The 23,527-nt window shown below is 42.3% G+C and overlaps 1 protein-coding gene across 5 annotated transcripts in view; it reads left to right on the top strand.

The window, feature by feature from the left end:
- Nucleotides 1–23,527, top strand: part of SCN10A (sodium voltage-gated channel alpha subunit 10) — a 103,520-nt gene that overhangs the window by 25,977 nt on the left and 54,016 nt on the right. For 2 of the 5 annotated variants that reach the window (XM_045798134.2, XM_045798133.2), the window contains exons 4-11: nucleotides 8,018–8,146; nucleotides 8,717–8,808; nucleotides 10,880–11,071; nucleotides 11,494–11,560; nucleotides 15,448–15,589; nucleotides 15,730–15,927; nucleotides 16,644–16,814; nucleotides 22,014–22,307. In XM_045798134.2, the coding sequence (XP_045654090.2) occupies nucleotides 8,018–8,146; nucleotides 8,717–8,808; nucleotides 10,880–11,071; nucleotides 11,494–11,560; nucleotides 15,448–15,589; nucleotides 15,730–15,927; nucleotides 16,644–16,814; nucleotides 22,014–22,307 (1,285 nt within the window). Of the gene's footprint in view, nucleotides 1–8,017; nucleotides 8,147–8,716; nucleotides 8,809–10,879; nucleotides 11,102–11,493; nucleotides 11,561–15,447; nucleotides 15,590–15,729; nucleotides 15,928–16,643; nucleotides 16,815–22,013; nucleotides 22,308–23,527 lie in introns of all 5 variants that reach the window. The other 3 variants (XM_087870332.1, XM_087870333.1, XM_045798135.2) reach the window with 2 other exon arrangements.

The raw sequence follows: 23,527 nt of genomic DNA, 5'->3' as shown, positions 1-23,527 counted from the left end.
TCTAGTTGGAGTGTGCACTCCGGAGTTCCGGTTTTCGGTCTGGTCACATGCACGCTCCTGAGCTCCCAGTTTCAGTACGGTTCCAGTGAGCGCTCTGGTTTTCAGTCTGGTCCCACACACGTTCCCAGGCTCTCGGTCTCAGTCTGCTTTCTCCTGGGTGCCAGTCCCCGAGTCTGGCCCACTCCCCAGTGCAGGTGGCTACTGCTTCCCGGCGCCCGAGCATGGCGGCTCCCTCCTCCTTCCGTTTATCTTCCAATATCTGTGCACGGATTCATGGCTCCCTGCTTCGTACCTCAATACTCAGCACTGGAGATGTTCATTTGTAGAGATCCAGATGTATCTTCCTACGTCTCAGGCTGATTTCATGGGTGTTCAGGATGGTCTGGTAGATATCCAGCTCAATTCAGAGGACCAGCTGAAAAAAGGGTCCCCTACTCCTCCACCATCTTTTCCCCCCTCCCTATTCCTTTAAATCTTCCCAACAGCATTTTTAATGGATCATTGTTCCCTGAGTGATTCCTTCTACTAACTGTTATGCACCAGATTCTCATGCATACTCAGGTCTGTTTCTCCCAGTCATTGATTTGTTACTCCATCAGTCAACACCACACTGGTCTAAATGCTTGGTAATAAAATTTGACCCGTTGATGAGAACACCCCTCCTTATTTGTCCTCTTAAAAATTATCAGTTCTTCCTTCTCTACTTTTCTATATCAATTTAAGGGTCATATTTTCAAGCTTTTTTCTTACAAATCTGCTGAAACTTTGATTGTGAATCTACTGAATTTATTTGTTACTACTGGAAGAGTTGCCACATTTATGATATCAAGCCTTCCCTCACATCATCATGGGATATCTCCCAATTTATACAGGCCTTTCTTTTATATTCTTCTTTAACAGGATCTTATGTAAAGTTCTTACATTTCTTATCCCTAGGTACATTATCATTTTGGTCACCCTTTCAGTATTTATTTTTATTGCTAAAATACATTAGTGTTATTAATGTCTACATACTGCTTTTGCACCAGTAACCTCACTGAACTCCTGAGCCAAGTTCAACATTTCTCTATAAATTCACTTGAGTTTTCTATTTAAACAATTATATCATCTGCAAATAATGATGAACTTGTTTCTTTCTTTATGAGTCTTATATGACTTGTTTGTTTTTCCTATCTTGTTGAACTGGCCAGACATTCAGCGCATTGCTGAATTAAAGCTACAATAGTGAGCATATTTCTTTTGCTCTTGATTTTAAGGAGTATGCTTCTAATTTGTACTATTATCATGATGACTATAAGATTCTTATAATTAGCCTTTATCAAGTTATGGAAATTTCTTTCCACTCTTAGTTTGTTAAGAGTTTCATTATGAATGGATATTGGTTTTTATCAACATTTCTATTTCATTAAGATTATCATGTGGTCTTTCATCTGTTAATATAGTAGGTTACATTAATAAATTTTCCAATCTAGTTTTAATGGTTCCAGCTTGATCATTGCTGGATTCAACTTGCCAGTATTTCATTTGATCTGTCTTGGTAAATGAGGCTGACTTATAATCTTCTCTCATAAATTGTCCCTTTGGGTTGCTTTTTCACATCTCTGCCTCACTGTCTTCCCTCTGTATGTTCCCTGGAAACTCCAAATTCTTCTCACTCTGTTTTGCATAGTAATTCAGGTATCTCCCTACCCTATAATGTTTCTCAGTAAGTTATCCAAGGATCTCTTTCAGTCACTAGTCTCTCAGTAGCCTCTAAATCATTTGACAGATACAGAAGGAAAAGCAATGCAAACCTTTCATGCATAGATAATTTAAAAATCTGAAATGTAAGATTGATCATAATTTTCATAGAATTTCTGGCTTTTTTATGTTATTAAAAGCAGTGTATGTGTTTCATGGACTGACAGTTCATACTGGTTAACATGAAGTTAATAATCCTAACATGAAGTTAGGATAACGTAGTTTATCATAACTAATGTGCTTTATTGTCACCCAACAGTTCCTGTTTACATTTGTTAAACTTGAATTTGACACTGTTACCATTGCATTGTCACTGTCACAATTGTCACTGTTACCATTGCATTGTTACCATTGCATAATATCATATTTAAAAAAGTGAATCATTTCAAAAGTGATTTTCAGAAATACAACAATGGTGAGGAAAATAGAAAAGTAAACCTTGCAATATGAAATAAGTTCACAAATATAAATAATGAATGGACACTGCCATAAATACAAACTTGAATCTGAGACAAGTGGACAATGGATGTGGATAATCTCAAAAAGGCAGATAAAAAAATAAACAAGATGGGATAGGCCCATGATGGGTATTAAGGAGGGCACATATTGCATGGTGCACTGGGTGTTACACGCAAGTAATGAATCACGGAATTTTACATCAAAAACTAGGGATGTACTGTATGGTGACTAACATAATATAATAAAAAATTATTATAAAAAAACAAGAAAACAGGCAGCGTTACAATGAAAATGGATCATTGAATGTGATTGGATCGATGAAATTTTGTCCTAGCACCCCGTTTATTATCCACTAATAACATTTTCATCAAATAATAATATACAGTTACCAAAACTTCCATATTATTTTCCAATAAAGTTAATCAGCCTCGCTTTTAAACCAGTTGACTATTTCTAGTAGAAAAACAAAATTAGGCTTTCCAGTACAAATTATCAAAACTTGATATTAAAGGTTGAAAAGACATGAAAACTATAGTGTCCTCATTCCTCCTCACAGGAAAAATGAGTACAGTTTTGCCCTTGCTTGTAAGACATGAAACCAGCTTCCAAATCAATGACAAATATTGTAGTTGGAAAGAAAGCAGGAAACAATTGGTGGAATTGTTTCATCGGAACTATGGGATTTCTTATAATGTGACTGGCATTTAAAATCAATGACTATTATGTATGTAAACAAGCAGACATTTTATTTTACAGTTTAATAAAACTATGGATATATCAGTTTTCAGTATACACTCACCATACATGTGAAAGAGAAGTGCTCAATGACTTTTTGTCTTATTTATCATGAAGCTAATTTTAAAAGAAGAGTTTTCTGGTTTAATTAATTAAAGATTAGCTTGTAAACTTAAAAATGAATATTAGCTTGTGCACCAAGGTTCATAGCAGCATTATTCATGAGAGCCAAAAGTTGGAAACAATCCAAATGTCCATCAACAGCTGAAAGGATAACAAAATGTGATAGATCTATTATATGGACGATGGAATGTTATTCAGCATTAAAAATGAATGAGATTCTGACACACGTTACAACATGGATGGACCTTAAAACATTATGCTGAGTAAAATTAGGCAGATACAAAAGGACAAATTGTATGACTTGTCTGATTCCACTTATATGAGGTACCTAGAATAGGTACCATGGAGGCAGAAAGTAGAATTGAGGTTGCCAGGGAATAGGGGAGGGAGGACTGGGGAGTTGTTTGATGAGTACAGAGTTTCTGTTTGGGATAATAAAGAAGTTCTGGAGATGGATAGTGGTCATGATTGCACAATATTGTGAATAGACTTAATGCCACTGAACTGCATACTTCAAATGGTGATGGCAGTAAATTTTATATTATGTATATTTCACCACATTTGGGAAAGGAAAAAAAAATACGTTGAAGAAGCTCCAGCCATGTGGTCAGCAAGGAAAGACATCACTATACAAATGAAAGATGTTGCTTCCAAATACACTATGTACCTCATTTGTGGAAAACAGTGGGGGTTGATTGCATGCCTTCAGACACTGAATTGCCTTTGAGGGACACGGTGGATATTGTGAATACAAACTGACCGTGGCCACTTCATATGAGTCTCCTCAGCCTACAGGGCTGAGATGAAAGTGTGTATAAAATGCTGCTTTCTCACACTGAATTGCTGTGAGTGGCAAACAGAAAAGGCTTATAGTGTTTTAAAACAAGGAATGGAATCTTTTAAAATTACCATTTCTGCTAATACATATGGTGTGCCTCAGCGATACATTCAGGATTTTGAATAGTATGGATCTTTGACTTTGGGGACTAAACATCAGGATTTTTTGATGATTAGACACCAGGATTTCTTAAAACTGAACAGTGGGGCAAATGGCTTGATGGCTGAGAGTTTGACTTTTTCTCAATACCCAGTGATTTTCTTGCTCCATCAGGAATGTCTTTTGCATATTAAAAATCACATCCAAATATTGCAACAGAACAAGAAGATATACTTTGTGAGCCAAATGCCACCAGAAAGAGGATGTGACTCTGTCAGCTACTGTCCCCCGAGTTGAGACCTTTAACCCTCCAGCTTTGGGGGGTGCTAAGCCTCTACTCATGTCCTCTAGTGAAACACTGAAAATAGTCCTCAGAACTCTCTTCATAATTTCTGGATCTGCATTTGATCTGAAAAGCCAGAAATACCCGTCAAAGCTTCCCAACAACCTATAATTCTGAGTTAAGATTTTCTAATTTAGAAAACATAAAGAGCTGGGGGGGGGACCAACAAGATATGAAAGCTGACAGCTCAAGCAGCCATCCAGCCAGATATAGATTTCTTCGTGAATAATTTCAAACACTATTTCCCTCTCGCAGATATGAAAAGACATTACTGCTATTTTCTTTTTAATGTGATTTTTACTTTTATGTAAGATACACAGGTTTATGGTTTAAAAGGTCACAGAGTTCTACAAAAATTCTAACAAAACAACAGCTTCATGCTTCTCATCTCCTCACCCCCAATCCTGTATTTCCAGAGGCAAGTGCTCTCAGCCTTTTTTTTACCTCTTTATTCTGATACTTCCCTCTCTCTGATAAGAGAGAGTACTATATTTTTTATTCTTCCACTTTAGATATTATCTATTGGCTTTCTGTAACGGAAAAAAAAAAGAATTAGATGCATGTACCCACACACAATTCCTCTCACACTTCGTATTGTAGTTATCATTTTGGGTTAGGTATTCAGACGATACATACGTCATCTGACTACAGACATGATTACGTAATAGTATTGCATGATTACGTAATAGTATTGCCAAGCAAATGACATGACAGCTGTGTCATGCAGTGTTCTTTGATTACATCCTCCTTTTTGCTTTCTCTGGAGTTAATAAAGCTTTCATTGCTCCATTTGCTCTGTTCTCTATGTCTTTACCCTAATTTGTTCCCAAACTCTTTTCCGAAGGTTTAATCATTGCTTCAATATAGTCAAACATATCAGGCTATCTATCAATTTCCATTTTTCTTGGGAAATCACTCCTGGAGTCCTCCATCTCCCGACTCAATATGGCCTAGGTGTTCTCACGGCATGATGCACAGCTCTTTTCTGGAGACTTTCCCTTCCCCATTTTCTTTTGGATTCCATTTGTCTCTTCCCTGCATCCCCAGATCTTCCTCTTTATTGATTACTTTCTTATTTGGGTGGAGTATCCTATGGTAACTTTCTTAGAAGGATAGATGGAAAGTACATTTTCTGAGACTTGGCATATCTGTAATTGTCTTTATTTTGCCCTCATCATAACAGTTTATCTGGGGAAGAAATTCTATATTAGAAATTATTTCCCTCAAAATTTTGAAGGTATTTGTTCTATTGTCTGATACCGCCCAAGGTTGCCATTGAGAAATCCGATGATATTTTGATTCTTTTTTTTAAGATTTTATTTATTTATTTGAGAGAGAGAAGAGCGTGAGAGAGAGAGAGAAAGAGAACAAGCAGGGGGGAGGGGTAGAGGGAGAAGCAGGGAGTCCAATGTGAGACCCGACCCCAGGACCCTGGGATCATGACCTGAGCCGAAGGCAGACGTTTATCCACCTGAGCCACCTGGGCACCAGATATTTGGATTCTTAATCCTCTGAATGTAACCTGTGAATTTTCACTCCCTCAAAAAAAGTTAGGGCCTTCTGTCTGTGTACAATGTTCTGAAATTTGGTGATGTTATGCTTGGCATTCATTCATTTTCCTGAACACTTCTGGGTGTTTCTAACTGAATACTTAGATCCTTCAGTTTGCAGAAATTTTCTTGAATTATTTCTTTGATAATTTTCTGTAGTCTCTTTGTCTATTTCTAGATCTCCTATTGGTCAGGCATTGAATCTACTGGTCTGACTCTCTAATTTTCATGCTTATAAACCAATTCTCATCATTTCTTTTGGTCCTACTTCCTGTGAGATCTGTTGACCTTTATCTCCAGCTCTTCTATTAATGTTTTACTTTTGCTATCACATTTTCATTTTCAAAAGTTATGTTTTATTCTTTGAATAGTCTTTACAGCCTTCTGTTCTTGTTCTATGTATCCCATATCTTCTCATCTCTTAACTCTCTAAAAATATTCATGATAATTTTTTTTTCTAACTTTTATTCTGATCCCTGCGTTGTCTCTTGCTTTTCTTTCTTTCCTGTTTGATTGCTTTAGTCTTTGGTGTTAGAAGCATCCTTCCAATTCCTGATGTTCATTGCCTAGCCATTCACCATCTTCTGGGGCTATTAACCTGACTAGCCAAGCTTCCAGAAACTAACTGAAAGGCAGGAGGGAGTAGGTGGGTGGGAAGTTTGCCTGCCTTTCAGTGTATAAAGTCTCCTTTATACTTCTGTTTCAGCATGCAACTCTCTCTCCCTCTTGTTCAACTCTTGAAAGAATGAACATCCAATCTATTTCCAGAGCAGAGGAGGTAGTTCTTCACTGAATGGGTTCCTCACTTGTAAAGACTTTCAAGCAATATCCAGCCCACCTGACAACCTCTCCCCAAACCCCACTTTCAGAGGTATTTTGTGTCTCTAAGTCCTAAGCAGTCCTGCAATGTGAGTTGGCTTGCTTCTGGGAATTCTCTACTTCCCAACTCAGGTTTTAGCTTTCTTGGGTCTGCTCTGTCAGTTACTACCCATTCATCTGCCCCCTAGTTCCAAAATGCTGTTGTGTTCTCCATTATCTTCCTCCTAGTGGGTTTATGCTTTTTAAAAAAGGAAAAAGAAAAATCCTTCTACTAACATTTAAGAAGGATTTCAGACAGGGTAGAGGTAAATACATATGTTCAATCTGCCATATGTAATCAAGTCTTTCCATTTTTAATACCAGTGTTTATGTTTATGATTTTACAATTTAAAAAATTGACTGTACCCAAAATCGTGTGTGCATCTGAATCCCTTTGGTTCTGGAAGGGTAGTTCCCTCTGGCTAGCAGCATTAGCATCAGCTGGGAATGTGTTAGAAATGAACATCCTTAGGCCCTATGCTTGATTTACTAAATAAGAAACCCTGGGGATAGAACACAGAAAGCTATGTTTGAACAAGCCTTCCAGGTGGTTCAGATGCTTGCTAGAGTTTGCAAACTCCTGCTGTAGACGACTGAGGGATTCTGAACATTTGAGAAACACTACCTTACTCTCAACCTCAGCTCTAGATCTATCTCTTCACCTCCAAACCCACAAAGTGCCCAGCAGACTAAAAGGACTATTTGAGATGACTTCCTCTGGCAAGACCCATCCTCCAGAGAAAATGTTTATGGATTTATATGCATTTTTTCTTCCATAACACCTAGTTGTTTCCTGCCTTATATGGTACTTAGACTGGGATTCCTGAGTCCAAAAACACTTGCAGACCTAACATGGTGGGAGAAGAAAAGAGAGTTGGAAGTAAAGAAGTTTGGAGAGGAGGGACATAGCAGGGCCTCTACCTCTTCCACATGTCAGCCAACCATAGGTTGGGAGAGGAGCCTTCAGCTACCCTCTGGGCACCTCAGGGAACAGGAGTATCCTTGTTCTGAACCTTCTGGTGGTTCTGCACCTGCCATTGCCCTCTGCCCACCTTTCAAGCCAAAGATGCTGCCAACCTTCTCAGCTGCACACATCCATCCCCATCTGTGTGACTTCTCTGAGTTCCCCAGTCTTGCCTCCTTACCCTAACTTTTTCCCTTTTCCCACCTTGCTGATGATCTTTGCACATTTCCCTATGGAGCCATCCTAGTAGCTCCCCTCTGAGCTCTCTCTATGGCACAATTAATACTCCTTTCCACCTTCCCTCCTAGGTATGTCTTCACTGTCATTTACACTTTTGAAGGCTTGATAAAGATACTGGCAAGAGGATTTTGTTTAAATGAGTTTGCTTACCTGCGAGATCCTTGGAACTGGCTGGATTTTAGTGTCATTACCCTGGCGTGAGTATTTCTCCATGCTGATGTGTATGTCTGCATGGGGCTTCTGGGTGGCTCACACTCTGGGGATGTTTCCTCATCTCTATCCAACTTCCTCATATGAAACTGCATGGCCTGGGGTTTCCCTGCTTTTAAGTGTTACATTGAGGGCCACTTTAGGATTAGTCTCATACCTTCAGGTAGAAGTCAGAGACCTCAACTCTGAGCTGATAAACAGGCTGTCAAAGTGAGCAGACAAGGCTCAGCCTTGCACAAACCTGACCTGAAAGTCTTTGCCTGAGGAACCAGTGTCTGAGAAGACTGATTGGCCAAGCCCACACACTTGAACACCCATCCATACATGTAGTACAGAGAGCCCTCAGAATCATAACATATCTTCTCAAAGGAGCCATTTTAAAAGCTATTGCTATAATTAAATCAGTGTGTCAGTCTATAGGTGGAAGTGCCATTAGATTTTGTGTCTATTCTGGGTCCTTCTTAGGCTCTTGTTACCCAAAATTGTCCTTATTTATGCTGCATACATTCCCAGGACCCTCTCCTTGCAGAGATACTGACCAACTTCTGGTCCTACAGATACATTGGTGAAGCAACAGATCTCCGAGGGATCTCAGGCCTGCGGACATTCAGAGTTCTCAGAGCTTTAAAGACAGTTTCTGTGATCCCAGGTGAGCTGCTTTAACCATTACATGTTTTCATAGAGCATATGCTGGTTTACACAACCGATTGTCCTACTTTGATTTTTGCATGAGTCCTATAAAGTTCCAGGGCATGAACTATTGTCCCCATTTAAAAGACAAAGAAACTGAGGCCCCACCACTAATTAGGCAAAGTGTGACCTGGAGACCTAGTGTCCCAATTCTTAGGCCAGGGCTCTGTGCACAATACCTCATGACATCACCATCAATAAATGACAAGAAGGTCATGTCCCTGTTTTATGTTCTTGTTCTGGGGTTCAGGCAAGCCTCCAGTTGGAGGTTCTCATTTATACCCTAAACTAAAGGTATAAACTTGGAAATAGGGAGGAAGGGAGTAGGCAGTACTAAGCTCTAGTGACCGTCTTTGCCATTTCCAAATATCTGAAAGCTTGAGCCTCAGTCCTGTCTTTGGACTCACAGAGGAGAAAAGAATTGGGCAATTATTGATTACAAAGAATTCAGAAACAAAAGTGTTCCACCAGAACTTATCTTATTGGGCCTTCAAGACTTCTGTTGTCACTAATATCTCAGGGATACACCTTACCCCTCACTGGGTCGAGGGAAAGGATGGTGAGGCCAGAGCCCAGGCAAACCATTGAGACAGCTTCCAACTTGTGGCTTGATGGATTATCTCCCTTCCCTCACCCCTGACAACCCATGCTCTCATCTGGAAAACAGAAACACTCAAGCCATGGGGGAAGTCCTTTCTACCATCCTATGTCTGGCTCTGCAGGGAAGGATTAGAAAGCTTTTGCCAACTTCCACTGGACAAGCTTCCTTATGAAGAGAGCCATAGCAAGAAGGAGTTAATGATGCCACTTGCTATCTCTCTCACCTACTTTCAGCCAGGAAGACCCTGAGTCTTGTTTATTAAGACCTGTCCAGTCCAGACTCCCTCACCAATCTCATCTCATTCCTCTATCTGCCTTGCATCATGTTCCAGAATCTGCCTGTGGTTCTACAAATAGTCCTTGTCTTTGCTCATCTCCCAGGCTTTGGCCATGCTGCTTCTCTACCAAAGAGTCCTTCCTCTCTTCATTCAACTCATACTCATTCCTCAGGGTCTGCTAAGGTCTGACCTTCTCAAGGGACTCTCTGGTCTCTCCCAGCTTCCCCACATTCCACCCTATCCCATCCCCAGCCTAGGCTTCAGTTAGGAGTTGCTCCTATGTGTGCCAACCTGCTTAATAATGCAATGGCATTTCCCCTCAGTTGTTAACTCCACAACATGCCCTTGCCTTAGCCTCCTCCTCAGCTCCCAGCCCAGGGACCAACACAGCTAGTACTCAGTAGGTTATTTGTTAACCAAAATGACAAGACAAGGACCAGTCTCAGACTGCTTCCCTGTTCAGAGCTCTTTCTTCTACCTATGAATATGCACTCTGAAAGAAGCTGATATCATTCTCCACAGCCACAAATCCTCCCTCCTTAAACAAGCAGAGCCCCCAACTCTACTGCCAGCTGTGCTTGTCCAAATATCTCTTGTGGTCTCATTCTATTGCTGCGTTTGTCTCTCTGTGTCTTTGTGTTTCTCTCTTTCTCTGTCTCATTCTGTCTCCCTTGCATATCTCTCTTTCTCTCTCTCTTTCAACACACACACTGAGGTCCATGTGTTTCCATCCTCAAGCTGCCTCCCAGGACTGAAGTGAGTGTAGAAAAACAGATGTCAAATTACTAGAATCAAGTGAGTAGCCTTATATCTAGCATAGTGCCTGAAATGTAGCAGGTACTCAACAATTATTTTTTAAATTGAATTGCTACTGCCATAAGTTTATTAGCTTTACAACGATAAAAAAATACATCACCTGGGTCTCAGTTGTCTCATCCTTACAATGGAACAAAAATCTCTGCCTCCAACTTAGGGTTATTGCAAGGTTCAAATGGGGAACCGCACTTGGAATTGTCCTAAAGTTTGTAAAGTACCTCACACCTACATGTACTGAAAGGATAGGATGGTTAAGATGCAGACATGCCAGGCACATGTGTGTGCTCTATTGTGGTACTTCATCCATGTGGGAGTATTGTTGTTATCTTCCTGCAGGACTGAAGGTCATTGTGGGAGCTCTGATCCACTCGGTGAGGAAACTGGCAGATGTGACTATCCTAACTGTCTTCTGCTTGAGTGTCTTTGCCCTGGTGGGCTTACAGCTCTTCAAGGGCAACCTCAAGAACAAGTGTGTCAAGAATTGTGCAGCTCTCAACGAGACGGGCAATTACTCCTCTTATGGAAAACAAGAGTGGAATTTCTGCCATAGGGACAAAGGTCTGGTTGACAAGGATTGTGAAGCCCCTGTATACCTATATATAAATATATTTTGATCCTCTTTCCTGCTGAAATGCTTCTCCTGAGCTGTTTTACTTTTGGGTCCCCATTTTCTGTTGTCCAATGTTCTTTTTACAAGGAAATGAGCTATGAATCTAGGGGCAAATCATTCTGCTGGGGGAGGCTCAGAGCTGAAGTTACTGCTCAGCTTTTCTCTTCCCAGATGGGATTTTACCCCTTCCAAATGTCCCAGCATGCCTACTGAGAGCACATAGCCAAGGGAACACACCTTGCTCAGGAAGAAAACTTAGGAGGTGTTGCCTCCACCATATAAGGCTTGAGCTAGAGGGTTCAGAACTATATTCATGGCTTTCATTTCTTCCTTTCTCCTGCAGATTTCTACTATAATAAACCGGGCACTTCAGATCCCTTACTGTGTGGCAATGGATCTGATGCAGGGTGAGTGCCCAACCCATGATAAAGCATCAATGCCCAGCAGTCCTCTCTCTTTGTCATTATCATTTTCTGGAAAGATACTGGTTTGCAGACCCCAAGGATGATGTAGAAATGAATAAGTCATGGCTTTTGTCATCCCAGGCTCATGGGGAGGGAGTGTAGGAGTTAGCTTTTGCTATGTAACAAACAGACCCAAGATTTTGTGGCTTAAAGACCAGCCATTTATTTAGCTCAGGATTCTGCACATTAGCATGTTGAACTGAGATCAGCCTGGTGTTCTGGCATTGCCTAAGCTTATTCATACATCTGCAAATAATGGACAGATTAGCAAGTGGCCAGCTGATCTAGGACAGTCTCAACTGGGACAGCTTTTCTGTTCCATGTGGTCTCATCTACCAGTGGGCTAGCCTGGTCTTGTTCTCAAGGGCAGAGAGAGGGTTCCAAGAGAAAGAGTGGAAGCGTGCAAGGTCTCTTGAGAACGAGGTTCAGAACTGGCAAAATGTCACTTCTACTGCATTCTATGGACCAAACCAAGTCACAGGCCAGCACAAATCCAAGAGATGGGGAGATAAACTCCACCTCTTGACTGGAGGAGCAATAGCAATTTTATAGCAAAGGGGTATGGATACAGGTAGGAGAATAGTTGTGGCCATTTTGGCAAACAATCTACCCCAAGAAGAAACAAATATATATTAAATATGTTTTGTGTCAAATGTTCTACATTTAATCATCACAACTACATCACATGGGTTTTGTTACCCACACATGACAGAGGAAGAAATACATGCATCAGACTTTGCCATTTCAAATTCTTACAGAAGCCAGATACATAACAAATGAGAGGATTAGGCTGGGTGGGAACCAGGTGATGATAGTTTGTGCCCCATTTAAAAGGGCCAGCCACTGCTAGACCCAGCTTTTGGTTGCCACATGAAAATGTGGGTCCACTGCTTCCAGCTCTTCTAACTTTTAAAAAAAGAAAGATAAGAATTCAGATTTTTATGTGAAATCTCCCAACTACAAACATTGGCTACCAATTCCAAAAAATGTCTACATATTGTGGGCCAAACAAAATATTTCTGCAAGCCAAATTCAGCCTGCAAGCTGCCAGTTTGTGAGCTCTGATGCATATACATGAAGATGCTACCCTGTGAAGAAGCAGTGCTATGCTAGAGGCTCCATGGGCTGAGGAGACACAGTGAGGTGATGGTGGGAGACAGGGCAGGAGGTCAGGGAAGGTTTTCCGGATGTGGTGGTTGAGGTGAGCACTGAAGGACAGGCAGGAAGTGTCTAGTTTGGTTGAACAAGAGATACTTTGGATGGAGGCCATTCCAGGTGGCAGAACAGAATGTGAGACAAACCAAAGGGGTAGGTGTCACCTCCAGCTTGCCTGCTGCTTTGACCACTGGAGCAGGCATGAACAGAAAGAGTTCAAGCAACAGATCAGCAAGGCTCATCTTTCCCATTTCCATGTTTGGGGGTCTGGAGCCCCAAGCCCATATGACCCCACTCCCTGAATGGCTAACAACCCCAGATTGCCCAAGTGGAGCTGGGTGGGACCTGTATGGAGTTTTGCCTTAATCAGCTCACTAAACAATCTCAGACAGAGCTGAGAATTTGATCAACATAGGCTCCTTGGAACGCTTGGCATTTCATTCTTTGGTTCAGAGATAGGGCTGTTCTGATGTCAGTTTGCCTTTAACTTAATCTAGACCAAAGGCCCCCTCAATGTCTTTTTTCCTGTCTGGATAATGGCATTTCTCATGGCAATGGCTCCAGAGTAGCCTAAGCACTATCTGTGGTAAAGTTATGGGGTCCACCAATGGCCCCACAACCAAGCTCCAAAAGAGGCCAGACATCCTGCGGGCAGGTCCTGGCCAGGAAATAAAGAAATGGATAGGGGGAATGAAGCATGAGAGACTATGGACTCTGAGAACCAAACTGAGGGCTTCAGAGGGGAGGGGCGTGGGGGAATGGGATAGGCTGGTGATGGGTGGTAAGGAGGGCACGTATTGCATGGTGCACTGGGTGTTATACGCAACTAATGAATCATGGAACTTTACATCAAAAACCAGGGATGTACTGTATGGTGACTAACATAATACAATAAAAAATATTATTATTTAAAAAAAAAGAAATGAATAGGGCTAGGATGGCAAGGGAGGCCAGCTCAGAATGATGGGCAGAGTAAGCCCTAAAGGGCATACTGTGAAGATGGAAACTGAGACCTGTGCTGGGCCACAGAGAAGCCAGAGCCCTGAGCTAAGGCCCTCACTGACCAGTAGCACTGTGGGAGGAAAGTCCGGGTCTCAATGTGGAGAACAAGTACTAGGAAACAGTTAGTGATTTCCAGCATTCTTTCACATGTATTCTTCCACTTGGTCGCTTTAGGTTAAAAACAGCAGGAATTTTAATTTGCAATTAACATATAATATTTACTGTGCTGAAGGCACCATGCTAGAAGCTTTGTAGTGTGGTCTCATTTACTTCTCAGAGTAGTTCATTATTGATGTGTATGTAGCAACTATAGTGGGGTTTAATGGAAGACATGGAAACAAGGCTACCCTTGGAGTTAACTAGCAAGCCTACAGGTAATGGGTTCACTAGCTCTTTCAGAGAGCAACTCAAAAGACTGTCTGTCTTTAAATGTGGGTCTAGGAACTCACAAATATCCAGTCAAGATTGAAGGAAGAATTGGGATTGATTATAGTCAAGTTGCTGGGACCCAAATCAATTGTATGGGTCCCAGGATTGTGTGTTTGCGTGGATGTCTGGAATAAGGACAGCCCCAGAGATTGGTGTTAGTAGACATATGCTGGGGTAGTAGAATCCCAAACTACAAACAAGGTATTACTGTTTTCTCAGCAAAGCCATACCATTGGGGTAGGTGTGAGCACCTCACATGCCTTTAACTTAGAAATACTTCTTGACATCAACTTACTCCCTTATCATGAGAGAGTGAAGAGTCAATCCAGCACTGACCACTCCAATACTCACCATGTGGTCATCTTCAATTTGACCTTCCTTCATAAGTCAGTCTTCATAGGCTACTTGACAATTATATTTCTCCTTTTGAATAAATACATTGGTGTCTTTGGGGTTTTAAGCAACTGCCTTCTTTTCTCTGAACCTCAGCTTCCACATCTGTAAGAAAGGATGGTTCAGATGATTAATTTATAGCATTTGTAAAGCACTTAGGAGAGAGAGAGAGGCACACAGTAAGTGCCCAGTAAGTGGAAAATGTTGTTTTCATTGTTATATATAATTGGTGAGTGAACTTGACTAATGTGAGTCCTCCTTTGATGGACAGGTTGGCAGATGATGCCAAATGGCTCAGGTTTTAAGTCTGCATTATTGATACTGACTCTCCCTCCCCTGGTGTGAACCTGCAAAGAGTTTGCCACGTTATGGGATCATATCTGGGCAATCAGCTGGCCTTCCCAGGCCACTCCCCTCTGCATGAAACTCTGAAGTGAAAGTATTATCATACCCATTTAAGTGGGCAAGAGGGGGGCACCTGGGTGGCTCAGTCTGTTAAGCGTCTGCCTTCTGCTCAGGTCATGATCCCAGAGTCCCAGGATTGAGCCCCATGTAGGGCTCCCTGCTCAGCAGGGAATTTGCTTCTACCTCTGACACTCCCCCCTCTCATGCTCTCTCTCTCACTCTCTCTCAAATAAATAAAATCTTTAGAAAAATTAAATAAAAAATAAGTGGGCAAGAGGAACTGAGCCTTAGAGAGATCAAGGTCATCCAGCTAACAAGAGGGAAGCCAGGCCTTGAACTCCAATCTTTGACTTCAAACCCTATGGTCTTCCTATAGCCCTGGGCTACCTTGCCCCCAAGAAGCAGGAGGGCTATGCAATTGATGACCTTCTCTATTCTTGCTGCAGCCACTGCCCTCAAGGTTATCTCTGTCTTAAAACATCTGACAACCCCGATTTTAACTACACCAGCTTTGATTCCTTTTCTTGGGCTTTCCTGTCACTGTTCCGCCTCATGACACAGGATTCCTGGGAACGCCTCTACCAGCAGGTATTGATCTGCATGTCCCCCTACAGACTTGTTTGGAAACTGGGGAGTCAGATGCATGCCTGAATTTTTTCTGGAGGAGCCTGGCAATGTCAGAGGCCCATAAACTCTGGATACAGATCTCCTTTCTCTTGAATCTGCAGACCCTGAGGGCTTCTGGGAAAATGTATATGGTCTTTTTCGTGCTTGTCATCTTCTTGGGGTCTTTCTACCTCGTCAACTTGATCTTGGCTGTGGTCACCATGGCATATGAGGAGCAGAACCAGGCAACCATTGATGAAATTGAAGCCAAGGAGAAGAAGTTCCAAGAGGCCCTTGAGATGCTCCGGAAGGAGCAGGAGGTCTGTAAGGGGTGGATGTTTTGTGAAGTCTGTTGCAGGCTGCACATTCTTGGGCAGAGGTATGGACAAGCCACTTAGATTAAGGCTGTCATTCTAGGGAACTGTAAGAAGATTCATTGTACCTTAAGGACTTTCTTAGGTCAGGTTTTCTTTAAAAAGAACCTGATGAAGATCTTGTGCTAGTGATTTACTGAGGGGTGCTCTCAGGAAAAGGAGAGGGAAGGAAGTAGGATGGGATAGGAGAAGAATTAAACAAGAAAGTGGCCTCAGCTAGAGATGACCTCCAGCCTGATTGCATGGGGAGCTCTGGGGCATGCCTTGTACCACAAAGTTAGCTGCACCTTGAAGCAAGAGGGCTGGCTTTTTATACCCCCATACCCACCCCAGCCAAATGTACAGTCAAAGGAAATATTCTACAGATTGCTGTAGCTGTGATCCATTAGCAGCTAACACTCAAGCACTAAAGATGAGTATACTGACCTGGTAAAATGGATTTGGGCAGGGCATCGGCAGGGCATACTACAGAGTGTGAATGAAAGAAATGACCCAGAGTTGGATCTTCCTGCCATGCCTCAATCCTACTACCACCCAGGTTCTAATCCTGACCTCCTCTGTTTTAGATGCCCTCACCTCTGTGACACCGCATGTGTAAGGGACACATTCATGGTAAGCTCAATCATATATTGCTAGCTGCAGCGGCTCTTCTCTCTCTTCAGGTGCTGGCAGCGCTGGGGATTGACACAGCCTCTCTCCATTCCCACAATGGATCACCTTTAGCCTCCAAAAATGCCAGTGAGAGAATGCACAGAATGAAACCAAGGGTGTCAGAGGGCTCCACAGATGACAACAAATCACCCCAATCTGATCCTTACAACCAACGCAGAATGGTAAACAGCTCAAGTTCGTTCTCTAAGGATTACCCACCTTTGCAGCTGCTGTGGACAATGATTGGAGTGGGAAGATGTTTGTAGCAGGGAAACAGCTGGAGGCACAAAGATTAGGAGGATGTTATAGTAATCCAGACAACATACCGACCCCCCACCAAATGGTGGCCTAAACTAGGATAGGGGCATTATGAATATGAAAAAGGGGTGGATTGTGACTTTTATTGGGGGTAGGGGACAATAAGACTGAAACTGTGGAATGTGGAAAAAGGAGAGAGGAGTCCAAAATGCCTCCCAGTTTCCAGAACTGGGTAATTAGATGTGTGGTGATTCTAAGGCAGGAGCACTGGAGGAAGAACCCAGGTTTGTAGGGAAAGTGGTGGACACGCTGACCTTGAGTTGTCCATGGACCTGTGGACATTAAGGGTCAGCTTCCTTCTAACACTCTGATCTGCAATTCTGTCTGAGGTGCTGAAGTCATTTACAAACTTTTTTCTGACCTCATGCCTTGGGCCCCACAACCCAAACCCTCACCTATTGTTGGCAGAGAGGAATCCAGACCCATCTCTGTGATGCAGTCCAGCCTAGGAATAACTTTAGTACCTCACTTCACACCCTGTAACAGTTCTGTTCACCACCCAAACCTTCTACATCCCACTCCAAGATTCCCTGTACTTACTAAGTTTCCTCCCACCACCTCGCTCTCCCTTGAAAGTCCTGTGTACCCCAAACATGCCCTCTCCAGAGACCTAAGTGATGATAACCCCTTTGTGGAAGAGTAGTTCCCACACTAACAGTATGGGAAAGGGGATCAATGTGGCTATTTTTCGGGCCTCTTGACCCTCACTTCCCTCTCAATCTCTTTTCCTGTGCTCATCTGAAGGATGTTCTACTTTTTATAACACAGTCTCTACAATCCCCAGACTTATATGTGCCTATATGTACACAGACATGCTCACATGCACACTGGTCTCAGTGACATACACCCTTCAGCATTTATCAGATCTGTGCCCTTGCCTTCTTTGCTCTGCCTCTTTTGAGCAGCACCTGGCATGCACAGGGTACAGATCAGAAGATGTTTGAAAGGGGATTTGACTAGGGCTCTGACAATCACAGAATAGGATGAATCACAGCTTCCTTGGAAATGTCAATGATGCTGTGAATTGGGCTTAATTCCCCTCATTCAGTCATCCCCACATAGATTAGCACCTAGATATCCAGTAATTGTTTGGTGTGTATGTGCTGGTCTCCCCAACTAGATTTACCTTCAAATGGACAAAAGAGGAGCTGTGTCTTGTTAATTCAACAATACTAGGTGCAATGGTGTAAAGAGATGACTAAAACATGGTCCATTTCCCAAGGACTTTCATTTGGTGGAGGAGACAGATATAAAAACAGCTATGTGTTACATACTATATTAGGGAAACATATATTGTGTTTTGGGGATAGAAGAGGCACCCTTGCTTATGGGGGTAGAAGTGTATCAGGAAAGGCTTCATGGGAGGAGGAGATAATTGAAATGAATAGTAAATAGTGAGTAGGGGTTCCTCCAGTAATTGAGGACTGCAGGGGAGGGAAGGAGGAGTATTTTTCAGGCCTAAAAGAAAACATGTATGTGCAAAGGCAGGGAAGCACTATTTGAGTACTTCTTTAATGCTCACTAATGGATTGGAATTCATTCAAGAGGACGTTCCCTTCCTCTTTTCCCAGGTATGTTCATGTAGTAAATAGACTGTAAGCAGTTTTTATATAAAGTCACTTTCTAACCAGCAGCAATGAGTGAGAGGTTGGGGGGTAGCAACTAGGAGAGACACAGCAAGGGTTTCAGGGAAATTACAAGACACCAATTGGTCTGTTTGGATGATGCATTTTAAGGTAAGTCTAGTGCTTAGATTCAGAGGTCATTGACCACCATTTGTCAAATAGTTTAATTCTGAAATATTAACTGGTGGCCAGGAAAGCACTGCCTGTCAAATACGGAACCAAAAATCTTCTTAATTTCTTCATTGGTTTGCTTATAACTCAGATGCAAATAACTCAGCCATCCCTTTATCAAAAAATTTTTTATTATGTTATGTTAGCCACCATACAGTACATCCTTAGTTTTTGATGTAGTGTTCCATGATTCATTGTTTGCATATAATACCCAGTGCTCCATTCAATACGTGCCCTCCTTAATACCCACCACCATTGGGATAGGCTTCCCAATCCCCCCCTTCCCAATCCCCTCTGAAACCCTCAGTTTGTTTCCCAGAGTCCATAGTCTCTCATGGTTCATTTCCCCCTCTGTTTACCCCCCTTCATTCTTCCCTTCCTTCTCCCTGCTATTTCTTATGTTCCATAAATGAGTGAAACCATATGATAATTGTCTTTCTCTGCTTGACTTATTTCACTTAGCATTATCTTCTCCAGTCCCGTCCATGTTGCTGCAAATGTTGAGAAATCATTTTTTTTGATGGCTGAGTAATATTCCATCATATATATGGACCACATCTTCTTTATCCATTCATTTGTTGAAGGGCATCTCGGCTCCTTCCACAATTTAGCTTTTGTGGACAATGCTGCTATGAACATTGGGGTGCATATGGCCCTTCTCTTCACTACATCTGTATCTTTGGGGTAAATACCCAGTAGTGCAATTGCTGGGTCATAGGTTAGCTCTATTTTTAACTTTTTGTGGGACCTCCACACTGTTTTCCAAAGTGGCTGTACCAACTTGCATTCCCACCAACAGTTTAAGAGGGCTCCCCTTTCTCCACATCCTCTCCAATATTTGTTGTTTCTTGCCTTGTCCATTTTTGCCATTCTAACTGGCGTAAGGTAGTATCTTAATGTGGTTTTGATTTTAATTTACCTGATGGCTAATGATTTTGAACATTTTTTCATGTGTCTGTTAGCCATTTGTATGTCTTCATTGGAAAAGTGTCTGTTCATATCTTCTGCCCATTTTTTGATTTGATTATTTGTTTCTCATGTATTGAGTTTGAGAAGTTCTTTATAGATCTTGGATACCAGTCTTTTACCTGTAGTTTCATTTGCAAATATCTTCTCCCATTCTGTGGGTTGCCCCTTTGTTTTGATGACTGTTTGCTTTGCTGTGCAGAAACTTTTTATCTTGATGAAGTCCCACAAGTTCATTTTTTCTTTTGTTTCTTTTGCCTTTGGAGATGTGTCATGAAAAAATGCTGCTGTGGCCAATGTCAAAGAGGTTGCAGCCTATGTTCTCCTCTATGATTTTGATGGATTCCTGTCTCACATCGAGGTCTTTCATCCATTTGGAGTTTTTCTTTGTGTATGGTGTGAGAGAGTCATCAAGTTTCATCCTTTTGCATATAGCTGTCCCAATTTCCCAGCACCATTTATTGAAGAGACTTTTTTCCACTGGATGTTTTTTCCTGCTTTGTCAAAGATTAGTTGACCATAGAGCTGAGGGTCCATTTCTGGAATCTTTATTCTGTTCCATTGGTCTATGTGTCTGTTTTTGTGCCAGTACCATGCTATCTTGGTGATCACAGCTTTGTAGTACAAATCTGGCAACGTGATGCCCCCAGCTTTGTTTTCCTTTTTCAACATTTCCTTGGCAATTCGGGGTCTTTTCTGGTTCCACACAAATTTCAGGATTGTTTGTTCCAGCTCTTTGAAAAATCTCATTGGTATTTTGATTGGGATGGCGTTGAAAGTGTAGATTGCTCTGGGTAGCATAGACATTTTAACTATGCTTATCCTTCTGATCCATGAGCATGGAATGTTTTTCCATCTTTTTGTGTCTTCTTCAATGTCTTTCATCAGTGTTCTGTAGTTTCTAGAATATAGATCCTTTACCTCTCTGGTTAAGTTAATTCAGAGATATCTAATGATTTTTGGTGCTATTGTAAATGGAATGGATTCCCTAATTTCTCTTCCTTCAGTCTCATTGTTCCTGTATAGAAATGCAACTAATTTCTGAGCATTGATTTTGTATCCTGCCACATTACTGAATTGTTCTATGAGTTCTAGTAATTTGGGGGTGGAGCCATCCCATTTTTAATAAAGATTTGCCAGATCTGCTCTTTTATTTCAAAAGTGGGAAGGATTTGTGGATTTTTTATGAGTTCCATAACCCTTGGACATATATTCTAGGTAAAGAGTGCCCTGTTTATAATACTGAGATTGCAATGATAGTTGCTGGACAGGATTGGGCTCCAAATAATCCAGAAAGGAAACTTCAGTTCTGTGGGATAGGAGGGTAAGTAAGGAGGATTCCAACAGACAAGATGCCCCAACTTTAGTAGTTTAGTTAATAGAAGGAATTAAGGAAAGGGGAAACATTCAGCAGTATGATCAGAGTTGCTGGGAAGTCAGTGTGTATATCTTCAGAAATACTTCATATGGCCTAGGACAGAACTGGTAACTTGTGGTCAAACTCCCATGGTGGTCGTGGGTAGTAGCCAACCCAGGCTCCAGGGGCTCTAGGCCTATGAATTAGCTCCTTTCTTCTGGCAACTATGAGCCTCATAGTTCCCTCAGCGGGAGATTTTGATGGGAAATGTTTATTGATTTGGAGGAATGGCATTATTCTTCCAGGAAATTAGGCTCTAACTCTCCCTTCAATCTCCCCATTGTTGACTATTCAAAGTTTGCCTCAAGGGATCCTGGAAGCTCATTACATTACAAAGCTCTTGTCTCCTCTTTTGTAACACAAACTCTCAAGTTTATGTAGGCTGGATCTAATGAATTGCAGAACCTAATTTTCAGACAATAAAGGGCACTTGTTCATTCAACAACCATTTACCAGGCTTGTTCAGTACTGGTGTGTATAATAGTCTCCTTAGGTCTCAGCTTTACATGTGGAGCAGGGAATTTAAGACAGCTTTGTCCAGCCCTATGGGCAAATGCTGGTAAAGAGCTGATCCTTCCGGGTGACAAGGTTGTCTTCTGACATTCTTGGTCCTCATGACCTATTTGCTGATCTTAAGCACCTTATAATCTCTCATCTCTCCTGGCCTTTTCCCAGGCTATGTCAAAAATATTCTTCTCCCCCATTATCTTCCCTTGTTTACCTAGAATACCCGTTAGATCTATGTCTTTAATTTTCTTCTGGAAGTTCATGAGAATAAGGGCAGGGAAATGGGAGTGGGTGGTGGAAGTGTTGAGGTCCAGATATGCTTCCAAGCTCAGCTTCCAGTCTGTCTTTATTTCTTGCTCCTTTGGGGCAATGCCCAGTCTTTCCTAGGCCTCACCTCTGGGAGACGCAGGCCTAGCCATGGCAGTGTGTTCCATTTCCGTGCCCCTTGCCTGGATACCTCATTCCCTGATGGGGTCACAGATGATGGAGTCTTTCCTGGAGACCGTGAGAGCCATCGGGGCTCCCTGCTGCTGGGTGGGGGTGCTGGCCAGCAAGGCCCCCTCCTTAGGAGTCCACTGCCTCAACCCTCCAACCCTGGCCCAGGACATGGAGAAGACGGACACTCTACATTGTCCACTGGCGAGCTTGCCCCTGGGGGCATCGAAGTCTCGGTAAGTTTGTCAATGCTCCAGACTCTTGGGCTGCCCTTCAGGTAGAGGCCAAGAGATCCTGAGTGTCACCCATGGAAGCGTCCTTTAGGCAACACTGTGTCCAATATTTCCCAGCTACCCTCATTTTAGAGACAGGGCAGATGAGAGCCAGAGAGAGGGATTGGTTTTACCTGAGGTCAAACAGGTTTTCTGGTTTACTCTGCAGTACATACATACAAATTATTTTCCAGTTGATGCCATTTTTTCCCCAGTGTTCTTCTGTCCCCACTCACTATCACTGCTTTAGAGATAGGCCTGCTTGTTCCCTGGATGAATATGAGAAAAATGGAAAGTTCTCTTTCTGCCTGTAGCTCTGTGCAAACTATGCTGGGCTTAGTACATGGGATCCCATGAAATTCTGGGAGGTGCCCTGGACAGATATTAGCAGAAGCAAAGTATCCCTTGCTTTAGTCAGAGAAGCAATAACTTGCCAAAATGTACAAATTAGGCAACAGCAACTAACTGGCAAGCACTCGTAATAGAATAATGGCAGAGTGCAATGGCAAACCAGGGACTCCTTATTAGATTGAGAGCTGTGATTTAATTTGAGCTCTCCCTTTAGTTTCAGTAATGATGCTTCTAGTGTTTTTCATTTGCCCTCTCTGTCTAGCCAGGGACACAGAGCAGTTTACAAACAGACTTGTAAACTGACAATGATATGGCTCTACTGACTTGCATAAGTCCTACAGGGTTATCTTAGCTCCATCTCTGACTGGATGCCATGAGATCCCACCAAGAAACAGATGAACCACTCCAATGCACAAGTGGGGAGAGTTTATTAAAGTGTTTACAGAGGTGCGCACTGGGCTCTGAATTAAGGAGGGATGTGAAGCACCTAGAGAAGAGCAATAGTGGGGTGCTGTTACATGCTTAGCCTCAAGAGGTGGGAGGAAGGACCAGAACCAGAACCCAGCAAGAGCTGGGTGACCCAACAGAACCTGTGAACCAGGTGGAAGATCACAGCCACTACCCAGAAGGGAAGAAGCCAGGTGGCATCCTACTCCTCTCTCCTTCCAGACTCTGATCTTCTATCTGTGCTTCCCATTGGCCAAGCCTGACCAGACGGAAGGGTGAGGATGATGTTGCTTGTATAGACCACCCTTCCCAGGCACAGAACAGGGAGAGAAGGTGGAGAGTGGGTTTCCAGGAGCCAAAGGAGAATCACCAACACAGAGAGGTGC

This window comes from Ursus americanus, chromosome 20, assembly GCF_024610735.1.
Source record: "Ursus americanus isolate L20-20 chromosome 20, mUrsAme1.1.p, whole genome shotgun sequence".
NCBI classification, from domain to species: Eukaryota; Metazoa; Chordata; class Mammalia; order Carnivora; family Ursidae; genus Ursus; species Ursus americanus.
This window is presented reverse-complemented; position numbering and strand designations above follow the sequence as displayed.